Source organism: Macrobrachium nipponense, chromosome 48 (assembly GCF_015104395.2).
Source record: "Macrobrachium nipponense isolate FS-2020 chromosome 48, ASM1510439v2, whole genome shotgun sequence".
Classification (NCBI taxonomy): domain Eukaryota; kingdom Metazoa; phylum Arthropoda; class Malacostraca; order Decapoda; family Palaemonidae; genus Macrobrachium; species Macrobrachium nipponense.
This window is the reverse complement of record NC_087223.1, coordinates 19399875-19408811: the sequence shown is the minus strand read 5'-3', so window position 1 is coordinate 19408811 and position 8937 is coordinate 19399875. Positions and strand designations below refer to the sequence as shown.

The following is an 8937-nucleotide window of genomic DNA, read 5'->3' as shown; positions in this document are numbered from 1 at the left end:
TCCTTAATATTACTTAATTTAACTGTTAAACTTATTGTAACTTGCTATCTTTAAGTAATTATTATTCCTGTGTAAAATTATAAGTTGGCATAAAGATAGGTACTAAGATAAAGTAGATAACTGATAGATACTTAAAAAAGTAATTACTTTATTATCTTGGGGTTTTTTTATATCTTAACTAAAGGTCTCCCAGATATAAATACTGAGATCCCCATGAAGATAAGAAATTAGAGGCAACTGGTTTTATTCTCTCTTTTGGCGTGCGATGAATGAATGAATAAGTTACCTAATTCATGAATAAGCTCCTTTATTGGTTAATAAATGGATAAGGTTATTCATTTATCAATGAATAAGCTCGCTAATCTATTGATAGATGAATACGGCCCTAAATTCACTCATAAACGTATAATACTTATTCATTGAAAAGTGAATAAACTCCCTTATTCATTCTCGCTGCGATTCGCCCCCGAAGAGGCGATGAATAACGAAATGTCAATGAATGTGTAGCAAGTCTGACTCACCGGTGGAGGCAAAAAAGATATGAATAATTGGCATTTCTACACACTTTCCCTCTGCCTCCATCTTTCTCCTTCGCTATTCTCTCTCTTTCTCTGCTCTCCAACTCCTCTGTTTGTCTCCTAATCCCTTCGACAGGTTACAATTATGAATCTATGACGAAATTCGCTCGTCAAAAACGAGCGACCAGCTCACAGACACATATCAAAGTTATCGACGAGAGCTTTTCAGATCTAGCTGCCATGAGAACTGGCCCACCTGTTCCGTGTCGTCTTCGTTGGCGTTCGGGTTCTGGCTTGGACTTCGGCTTGCTTGGATGCGTACGATGGCGTTCGATGGTGAATTAGTGAGTTTTTGGAAGGTCAGGATTCTTCAGACTCCATTTACGACGCTTTTCTACTTATTGGGTGATATGTTTTAAGTATGGACCTATCAAAAAAGTGGCGAATTTTGAAAGTAAACAAATAACTCGGCCGTGGATCCGAAGGCGAAGATCAATAGTGCCACCGACGTATCTTCTTGAAGCTCCCGCCTCCGACCCTGAAGCCCTCTTCCTATTGGTCGAGGCGGCCGCATCCTGAACTCCCATTGGCCGGCCGCCCGAGTTGCGCTGTGAAAGGTATATCCGACACGCTCGGTGCCGTCCCGTAGCGGCTAATTACAGTATCTTCACATGTTTGCAACCTCTGACCCGTCTGTCGGGGACTTAGGTGACCTCATGAGGACGTAATTAACGGCTCCCCGGCTGCGTATCCGACGTCCCTCGAGTGCTCCCAGGGCTCCAGAAGCCTCTTCGATGACCTCGGGAGGATCCGAAGACTTCAGAGGATTCTGAGAGCTTGATTGCGACGGGTGACAGGTAAAAAAAAAAAAAAAAAAGCCTGCCGGTGTTTATGTGTGTGTGTGTGTACATCTCACCACCTCGATGGCGCCTTTCGCCTGCCATGTTGTGTTTTTCCGCGTTTTTCCCAGGAGATAGAAGCTCCAATCAATGGAGCACTGCCCGGATCTTTGAGAGGGAGCTGTGTGGTAAACGCGGAGCCAGTGTGAGCATGGAGCAGTGCCCCAAGAGAGAGAGAGAGAGGGGGGGGGAATGAGAGAGGAAGATACTTGCTAAACTGCGTCTTCGACCCTTTAACAATGGCGGTCTAGCTTACGACGTGCCTGCTTCATATGCACGACGATTCACAACGATTCACGACTAAAACGACTCCATATTGTGCTCAATATTGATTTGCAAATAGGATCAGGGTAGTGACTGTTAATGGAGCGGTGGACTGGTGGTCGTAAAGTGCTGTGATTACCCCGTGATGGACTGTGTAATTAGTGATGTGTTATGCATTACGAGCTAAAAGTGTTCGGGGGAGGTTAGGCTTCCAAGGTACGACTGGATTTGATTACAAAATTATTATTATTATTATTATTATTATTATTATTATTATTATTATTATTATTATTATTATTATTATTATTATTATTATTATTATTATTATTATTTAGTAAACATTTAACTTTATTATCATTATATTATTATAATTATAATACCCTGAAATCAGTGACCAACTCAAGTCAAAGAAGTTGGACAGCTAACCATAACTCTAACAGAACCCAGTGAATTGTAAAAAGGCAAGAGATAGCAATGCTTACAGTCCCCGCATAAGGCGCGCTGTAATCAGTAATCCCCCCCTCTACCCCCTTCCCCTGTCACATCTACCTTTAGTGGACTAGGGTACCCCTGAATTGAATGTATAAAATCTCTAACTTTACCACCTAACCAGACACTCTCCACCTTCCTCTCTTTTCCCAGAATCATCCCGCCCCCACTCCTCTTTTGGAGTGGAGGGGGTTGGTGGCTATAACAATTTTAATTAACAATAATTATATGAAAAATTTGGATAACAATTAAATTTATAAACTATCAGTAACGACTAATTTTTAAAGGCTCCGGAATTTTTCCCCGCTCTCCGTGTTCCCTTTTGACTATAAATAAAGAATCCTAATTCTAATTACGCTCTGAGATCTATCTGACATGGCGACACCTTCGGTAATATAAGAGAGCGTCGGGAAGGTATGTCCTGAGAATAGAGACGTTACGTACCGTCTGAAGCCTTGGAGAAGGGTGCTTTCATTCTGTATAAATAGTAGGAGAGAGAGAGAGAGAGAGAGAGAGAGAGAGAGAATATATATGTATATAAAATAATATTTCTTCAGTCCTTTTCATAATAAGAAAGTAAATTACAATCATTTGCATAGTATTAACATCTGCTAAAATAACCTTTCTATTTCAGATAAGTCAAGAATTGATGAGAAGACGATGTAATAACAAAAATGAACAAAAAAATATTCTTTGTTACGAAAATGCGAAACAATAAACATTACAAATTAGACAGGATGAATAAGAACTTATAACAATGAAAAAAATAATGTTTATTCACTGAAAGAAATGGTAATTTTTTCTTATTATTAATAATGCATAAAAATTAATAAACGTAATATTAATTCATATTGAAAGAAATTATAATTTTTGGGATGAATAATAATGTATAAAAATTAATAAACTTAATATTTATTCATATTGAAAGAAATTACAATTTTTTAGATGAATAATAATGTATAAACATGAATAGACTTAATATTTATTCACATTGGAAGAAATGATACATTTTTGAATTATTAAGAACTTATGAAAATAAAATTAAAATTAATATTCATTCACATTGAAAGAAAATGAAAATTATTTGGATGAATGAGAATGTATGAAAATTAAAATAAACTTAATAGGTATTTAGTTACATTGAAAGACAATATTATTTTTTGGATGCATGATAATATATAAAAATAAAATAAACTTAATATTTATTCCCAATTAAAGAAATTAATAATTTTTTGGATGCATGACAATGTATAAAAATGAATAAACTTAATATTTATTCGCATTGAAAGAAATTATAATTTTTTGGATGAATAATAATGTATAAAAATGAAAATAAACTCAATATTTATTCACACTGAAAGAATTAATAATATTTTGGATGGATGATAATGTCTGAAAATTAAAATAAACTTAATATCTTATTCACATTCTAAGAAATAACAATTTTTTGGATGAATAAGAACGTCTGAAAATAAACTTAATAATTATTAATTTTCAAAACAAATAAACTTGCAATTTATTCCTCTCGACAAAAATATCTTGGAAATAACTGATAAAATACATTTGGGGAGATTTAATAGATTAAACTATAACAAATTATTTTCATAGATTTATAAGAAATATAGGATATTTAACGACAGTGTAAACTGTTAATTACATGTTGATTATTTTCTTTTGGTAATTACAAGAGATCAAACAGTACTGAAAGTATTCTAGAAGTGGTTATTTAACTAAGGTGTAATATTGATTGTTTACTCTGAAGTATGAAAGAATCTTGACTTATTTATCCCGAGAAAATAAATATAAACTGAATTCTATTACTGTCTCCTTCAATATATAAACACAAACTGATTTAAAAAACTTCATATTGTTTTCTAGTGAAGTTTGGAATCAAGGAGTAACTTCAGATCAACTTCAGTTGGATTTTGATATTGAAGAAATAGCTAGAAAACTAACTTCAAGTTGGTGTTTCTTGAAGAAGATATCTACGAGGAAAGAACTTCTAGTCAACCCCAAACCATCTTCCAGCTGATTAAATTTCCAGAGACAAGTCCAGAGCAAAACTCCAAACCAACTCCCTGCTGATTAAACTTCCTGGAACAACCCCAAACCAACTTCCAGCTGATTAAACTTCCTGGAACAACCCCAAACCAACTTCCAGATTGCTCACCCTAGGTAAGAATCGCCGTTCCAGAGCTCCTCAAGATGTACAGCATGGACGGCTTCGACATGGAAGCCCTCAACAGGCAGTTTTTCGAGTCCGCCGCCTTCAGCGAGTTCCAGGCGGGCGTGGTCTTCGAGCCTGGAAGCGGGGGATCTTCCCCTGCGCATCTGGACCAGGAGAACACGGTGAGTCTTTGGTTTCTGAGTCTTTGGGCAGTGGGTGGAAGGGTGGGTAAAGACCCTTCTAAGACTTTCTTCCAGAGGTAAGATTGACTTGAAGTCTGGAAATCTTGGATCTTTGGCCTAAGACTGCCTTCCAGAGTTATGATGGTCTGGAAGTCTGGAAAGCTTGGATCTTTAGCCTAAGACTGCCTTCCAGAGGTATGATAGTCTGGAAGTCTGGACAGTTTGGGTCTTTGGCCTAAGACTTTCATCCAGAGGTAAGATGACTGGAAGATTGGGTCTTAGGTCTAAGACTGCCTTCCGGAGGTAAGATGGACTGGAAGTCTGGGTCTTAAGTCAAGGACCATTCATCCAGAGGTATATGGACTGGAACTCTGAGTCATCCAGATTTACTTCTGGAATTGATGAATTGATTGCTAGAGGGAACACAGGTCTTTCTTTAGACTTTTGTTTACTGGAATTGAAGAGTTGATGATAAATTGATTATATCATAATCTAGGATTCCATATACTGTCAAACTTGACCAAACTAACATCATTTTCAACCCTTCCCCCCCTCCCCCTACTCCAAATATAAAAACAGTATCTAGTCTTCGAAGGAGACAGCGGAGGTTCATCTCCGTCCCACAACGACCAAGAGAACACGGTGAGAGGGCGGTTTTCCGCTGGTCAGCCGCGTTCAGTAGCGTCAACGTTTGTTTGTGGGGATTGTTCAGTGAGAAATTTTTTGACCTGGTGCAAAATATACAGTTTTATGAGTCCGCAAGACTATTATTATTATTCTTATTATTATTATTATTATTGTTATTATTATTGCTATTATCATTGATTATTATTATTATTTATTGATTAATTCCTTAGATAATTCTTAAAATAAGACGGAAATTAATACTGATTTTGCGCTGTTTTCTGGTCCCACCAACTGCTTGGGTACAATGTCTGCTTGATGTCCTGTTCGCCAAAGTCTTTTGGTAACGAACGCGTCTGCTGCCTTCCCTATTGCTAGCTATCAAAGCGTCTATTGTCTCTAGTTGATAGTGTGCTAGTAAAATCTATTGTCCCTAGTTAATGGAGCTAGTAAAACCTACTATCTCTAGTTAATAGGTCTAGTCAAATCTACCTATTATAGTTTGCCAGAGCTTGTGAAATTGATAGTTCCTAGTTGCTATAGTGCTACTGCTCTATTGTTTCTGCCTGTCTGCTTGTTCTAGTGTATGGCTATTACTGTATGCTTCCTGTGGCTAATGGCTGATCCCGCTATTTACATGTAAATGGATTAGTGTGATGTTATGTCTGTTGTATCATGAAATGGTGATATACTCTGCGATATTACACGCCATATTTCAAAATATTTTTTATGTGATATATGTATTTCTATATCATTTTGAAATTATTTTCCTATCAGAATAACCAATATATTTCATATAATAGTTTGGAATTATTGCTTGGCCTAAATTTTGCCAAGAAATTAAGATATATCCTGTTTCTTGATGCTGAATTTTGGGGCAAAATTATAGAAATGCTTTGTAACTCACCCCTAATACTTACATATTAAAAGATATTCGTAAGTGTATAAATATTCATCATGTACCATTATTCCACACACGGCGAGAATTTAGACTTATAATTCCAGTTATAACCTCACTTAGACGAACTTGAATACGTCAAAATATTCGTTTTTTAGATTTATAATTCCACTTATAACCTCACTTAGAAGGACTTAAGTACGTCAAAAACACTCATAAACCTACAAACATTCATTAAGCCTCACTACTCTATCATTATTCTATCATTATCTATCATTATATCCAACCAAAACAAGCATTTTAAAGTATTTATTTAGACTTATAATTCCAATTATAACCTTACTTATAAGGACTTGAAAACGTCAAAAACACTCACAAACGTATGGATATTCATTAAGCATCACTACGCTATCGTCATTCTATCATTATCTATCATTATTCTATCATTATCTATCATTATTCTATCATTATCTATCATTATTCCACCCAAAACAAGCATTTTAAAACATTTTTTTTAGACTTATAACCCCCGCGAGCCACCTCGGTCCCCAAAGAAGCCCTGCTCTCCCACAGGTCCTGCGCAGGAAGAAGAAGCGTCGCTGCCTGATGGCGCAGATGCAGCAGCGCCAGGCGGCCAACATGCGCGAGAGGAAGAGGATGCAGAGTATCAACGACGCCTTCGAGGGTCTGCGCGCCCACATACCCACTCTGCCTTACGAAAAGAGGTTGTCCAAGGTAGATACTTGGGTGGGGAGGTGTGAGAGAAGGAGTGACCCCTAGGTTATTAGGGGCGCTGGATTTTATGTAGGATTGAAGGAGTATGCGATGTTTTTGTTGTAGAGAGGATGGGATTTTATGACCTTTTGTAGGGGATTTAATGACCTGTTGTTGGAGAAAGGAAGGGGATTTAATAAGCTGTTGTTGGATAAAGGAAGGAGATTTTGTGGCCTGTTGTTGTGGAGAGGAGTGGGATTTTGTGACCTGTTGTTGGAGAAAGGAAGAGGATTTTGTGACTTTTTGTTGGAGAAATGATGGGGATACTATGAGATGCCGTTGGAGAAAGGAAGGGGATTTAATGGCCTGTTGTTGGAGAAAGGCTGGGGATTTAATGACCTCTTGTTAGAGAAAGGAAGGTGATTTTGTGACCGGTTGTTAGAGAAAGTAGGGGGATTTAATGACCTGTTGTAGGGGCTTTAATGACCTGTTGTTGGAGAAAGGAATAGGATTTTGTTACCTTTTGTAGGGGATTTAAATGACCTGTTGTAGTAGAGAGGATGGGGATTTTATGGCCAGTTGTTGGAGAAAGGAAGGAGATTTTGTGTCCTTTTGTTGGGGAAACGATGGGGATTTAATGTCCTGTTGCTGGAGAAAAGAAGAGGATTTAATGGCCAGTTGTTGGAGAAAAGAAGGGGATTTTATGACCTGTTGTAGAGGATTTAATGGCCTGTTGTTGGAGAAATGAAGGGATTTAATGACCTGTTGTTGGAGAAAGGAAGGTGATTTTATGACCTGTTGTTGGAGAAAGGAGGGGGACTTTTTATGACCTTTTGTAGGGAATTTAATGACCTGTTGTCAGAAAAAGGAAGGGGATTTTATGAAAATTTGTTGGAGAAAGGAAGGGGGTTTAATGACCTGTTGTTGGGAACAAAATTTAAGGACCAGCACTCTGAAATTTGACTCCACATTCTAAAATACTCACAAGGACCTGTCCCCTTCAGCCGTAATGACCTCCACAGGCGTTTTCACAGGTAGACACCCTGCGGCTGGCCATAGGGTACATCAGCTTTTTGGCCGAACTGGTCGCCACGGACAGGTCGCCCGACCCCCACCTGCATCCTCCGAACCAGAATGAGTCCAACCGGAAGATCATCGTCAGGAGTTCCAGGCGTAAGTTACGGGTCAGTTCGTCTATCTTGTTTGACTGCGCAAAGAGTAACGTGTGGAATTTTGTGAAATTTTGACCAAAGGTGGGTCTCGTTATTGGCATCGTTTGGTTTGATTTTGGTAGAAATATGGCTGTAACTTTTGGGGAGAATTGCAAAAAAGGATTCACTCTAAAAGTCTTCAAGGTCTGCTGTAAGTGGCAGTGAATAATCCATCGAGTTTCGTTCATGTCAGTAAAATGTCACAAAATTTGCACATTTTTTATAAATCGTCATCCATTTCCTTTAATATTGCAACAAGAAAATACACTTCCATAAAATTTCACTCAGTTTTATCTTGTTTCCCATTAATTTTAGTCCGCTTTCAACCTTCCTATAGCAGTCAAAAGTCGCCTCATAAACGAATATCCCATTATATATCGTTCACTTAACCCCTTTGTAGCCACCATAAGTCCCTCATGAACGAATTCCCATTAATGTTCGTCCAATTGACCTTATTATAGCAGCCAAAAGTCAACATATTAATGAAATTCCCATTGTATATCGTCCATTTAACCCTTTTATAGCCACCATAAGCCACCTCATGAACGAATTTCCCTTTATATATCGTCCACTTAACCCTTTTATAGTAACCATAAGCCCCTTATGAACAAATTTCCATTAACATTCGTCCACGTAACCCCTTTATAGTAACCATAAGTCAACATATGAACGAATTCCCATCATCTTTCGTCCACCTTGACCCCCTCAACCCCTTTATAGCAACGCATGAACGAATTCCTATTAACTCTCGTCCATTTCTCCACCCAGTGAGCGTCGACAGCGTCCCACACTCCCTGACCTGGTCCTACGTCAGGCCGCTGGTGGTCAACGGGAAGGTCACAGCCAAGACCTGGGTGCCGGAGCAGCAGAAACAGCAGTGACAGCCGGCTAGTGACAGCTCTCCCAGGAAGGTGCTTAGTCAGCAAAAACAACAGGGCAACACCGAGGGGAAGTGAAGTCAGTTTCGGAAG

General features: G+C 38.2%; 1 protein-coding gene across 5 annotated transcripts in view; it reads left to right on the top strand.

The window, feature by feature from the left end:
• Positions 1 to 1168: 1168 nt before the first annotated feature.
• Positions 1169 to 8937, top strand: part of LOC135205082 (pancreas transcription factor 1 subunit alpha-like) — an 8971-nt gene continuing 1202 nt past the window's right edge. Inside the window, exons 1-7 of one of the 5 annotated variants that reach the window (XM_064235375.1) lie at positions 1445 to 1897; positions 2805 to 2962; positions 4049 to 4519; positions 5099 to 5161; positions 6615 to 6776; positions 7778 to 7928; positions 8735 to 8937. The exon at positions 8735 to 8937 is cut by the window's right edge and continues 1202 nt beyond it. In XM_064235375.1, the coding sequence (XP_064091445.1) occupies positions 4376 to 4519; positions 5099 to 5161; positions 6615 to 6776; positions 7778 to 7928; positions 8735 to 8847 (633 nt within the window). In that variant the 5' untranslated portion in view covers positions 1445 to 1897; positions 2805 to 2962; positions 4049 to 4375 and the 3' untranslated portion in view covers positions 8848 to 8937. Of the gene's footprint in view, positions 1376 to 1444; positions 1898 to 2804; positions 2963 to 4048; positions 4520 to 5098; positions 5162 to 6614; positions 6777 to 7777; positions 7929 to 8734 lie in introns of those variants that run through there. The other 4 variants (XM_064235373.1, XM_064235376.1, XM_064235374.1 and 1 more) reach the window with 4 other exon arrangements.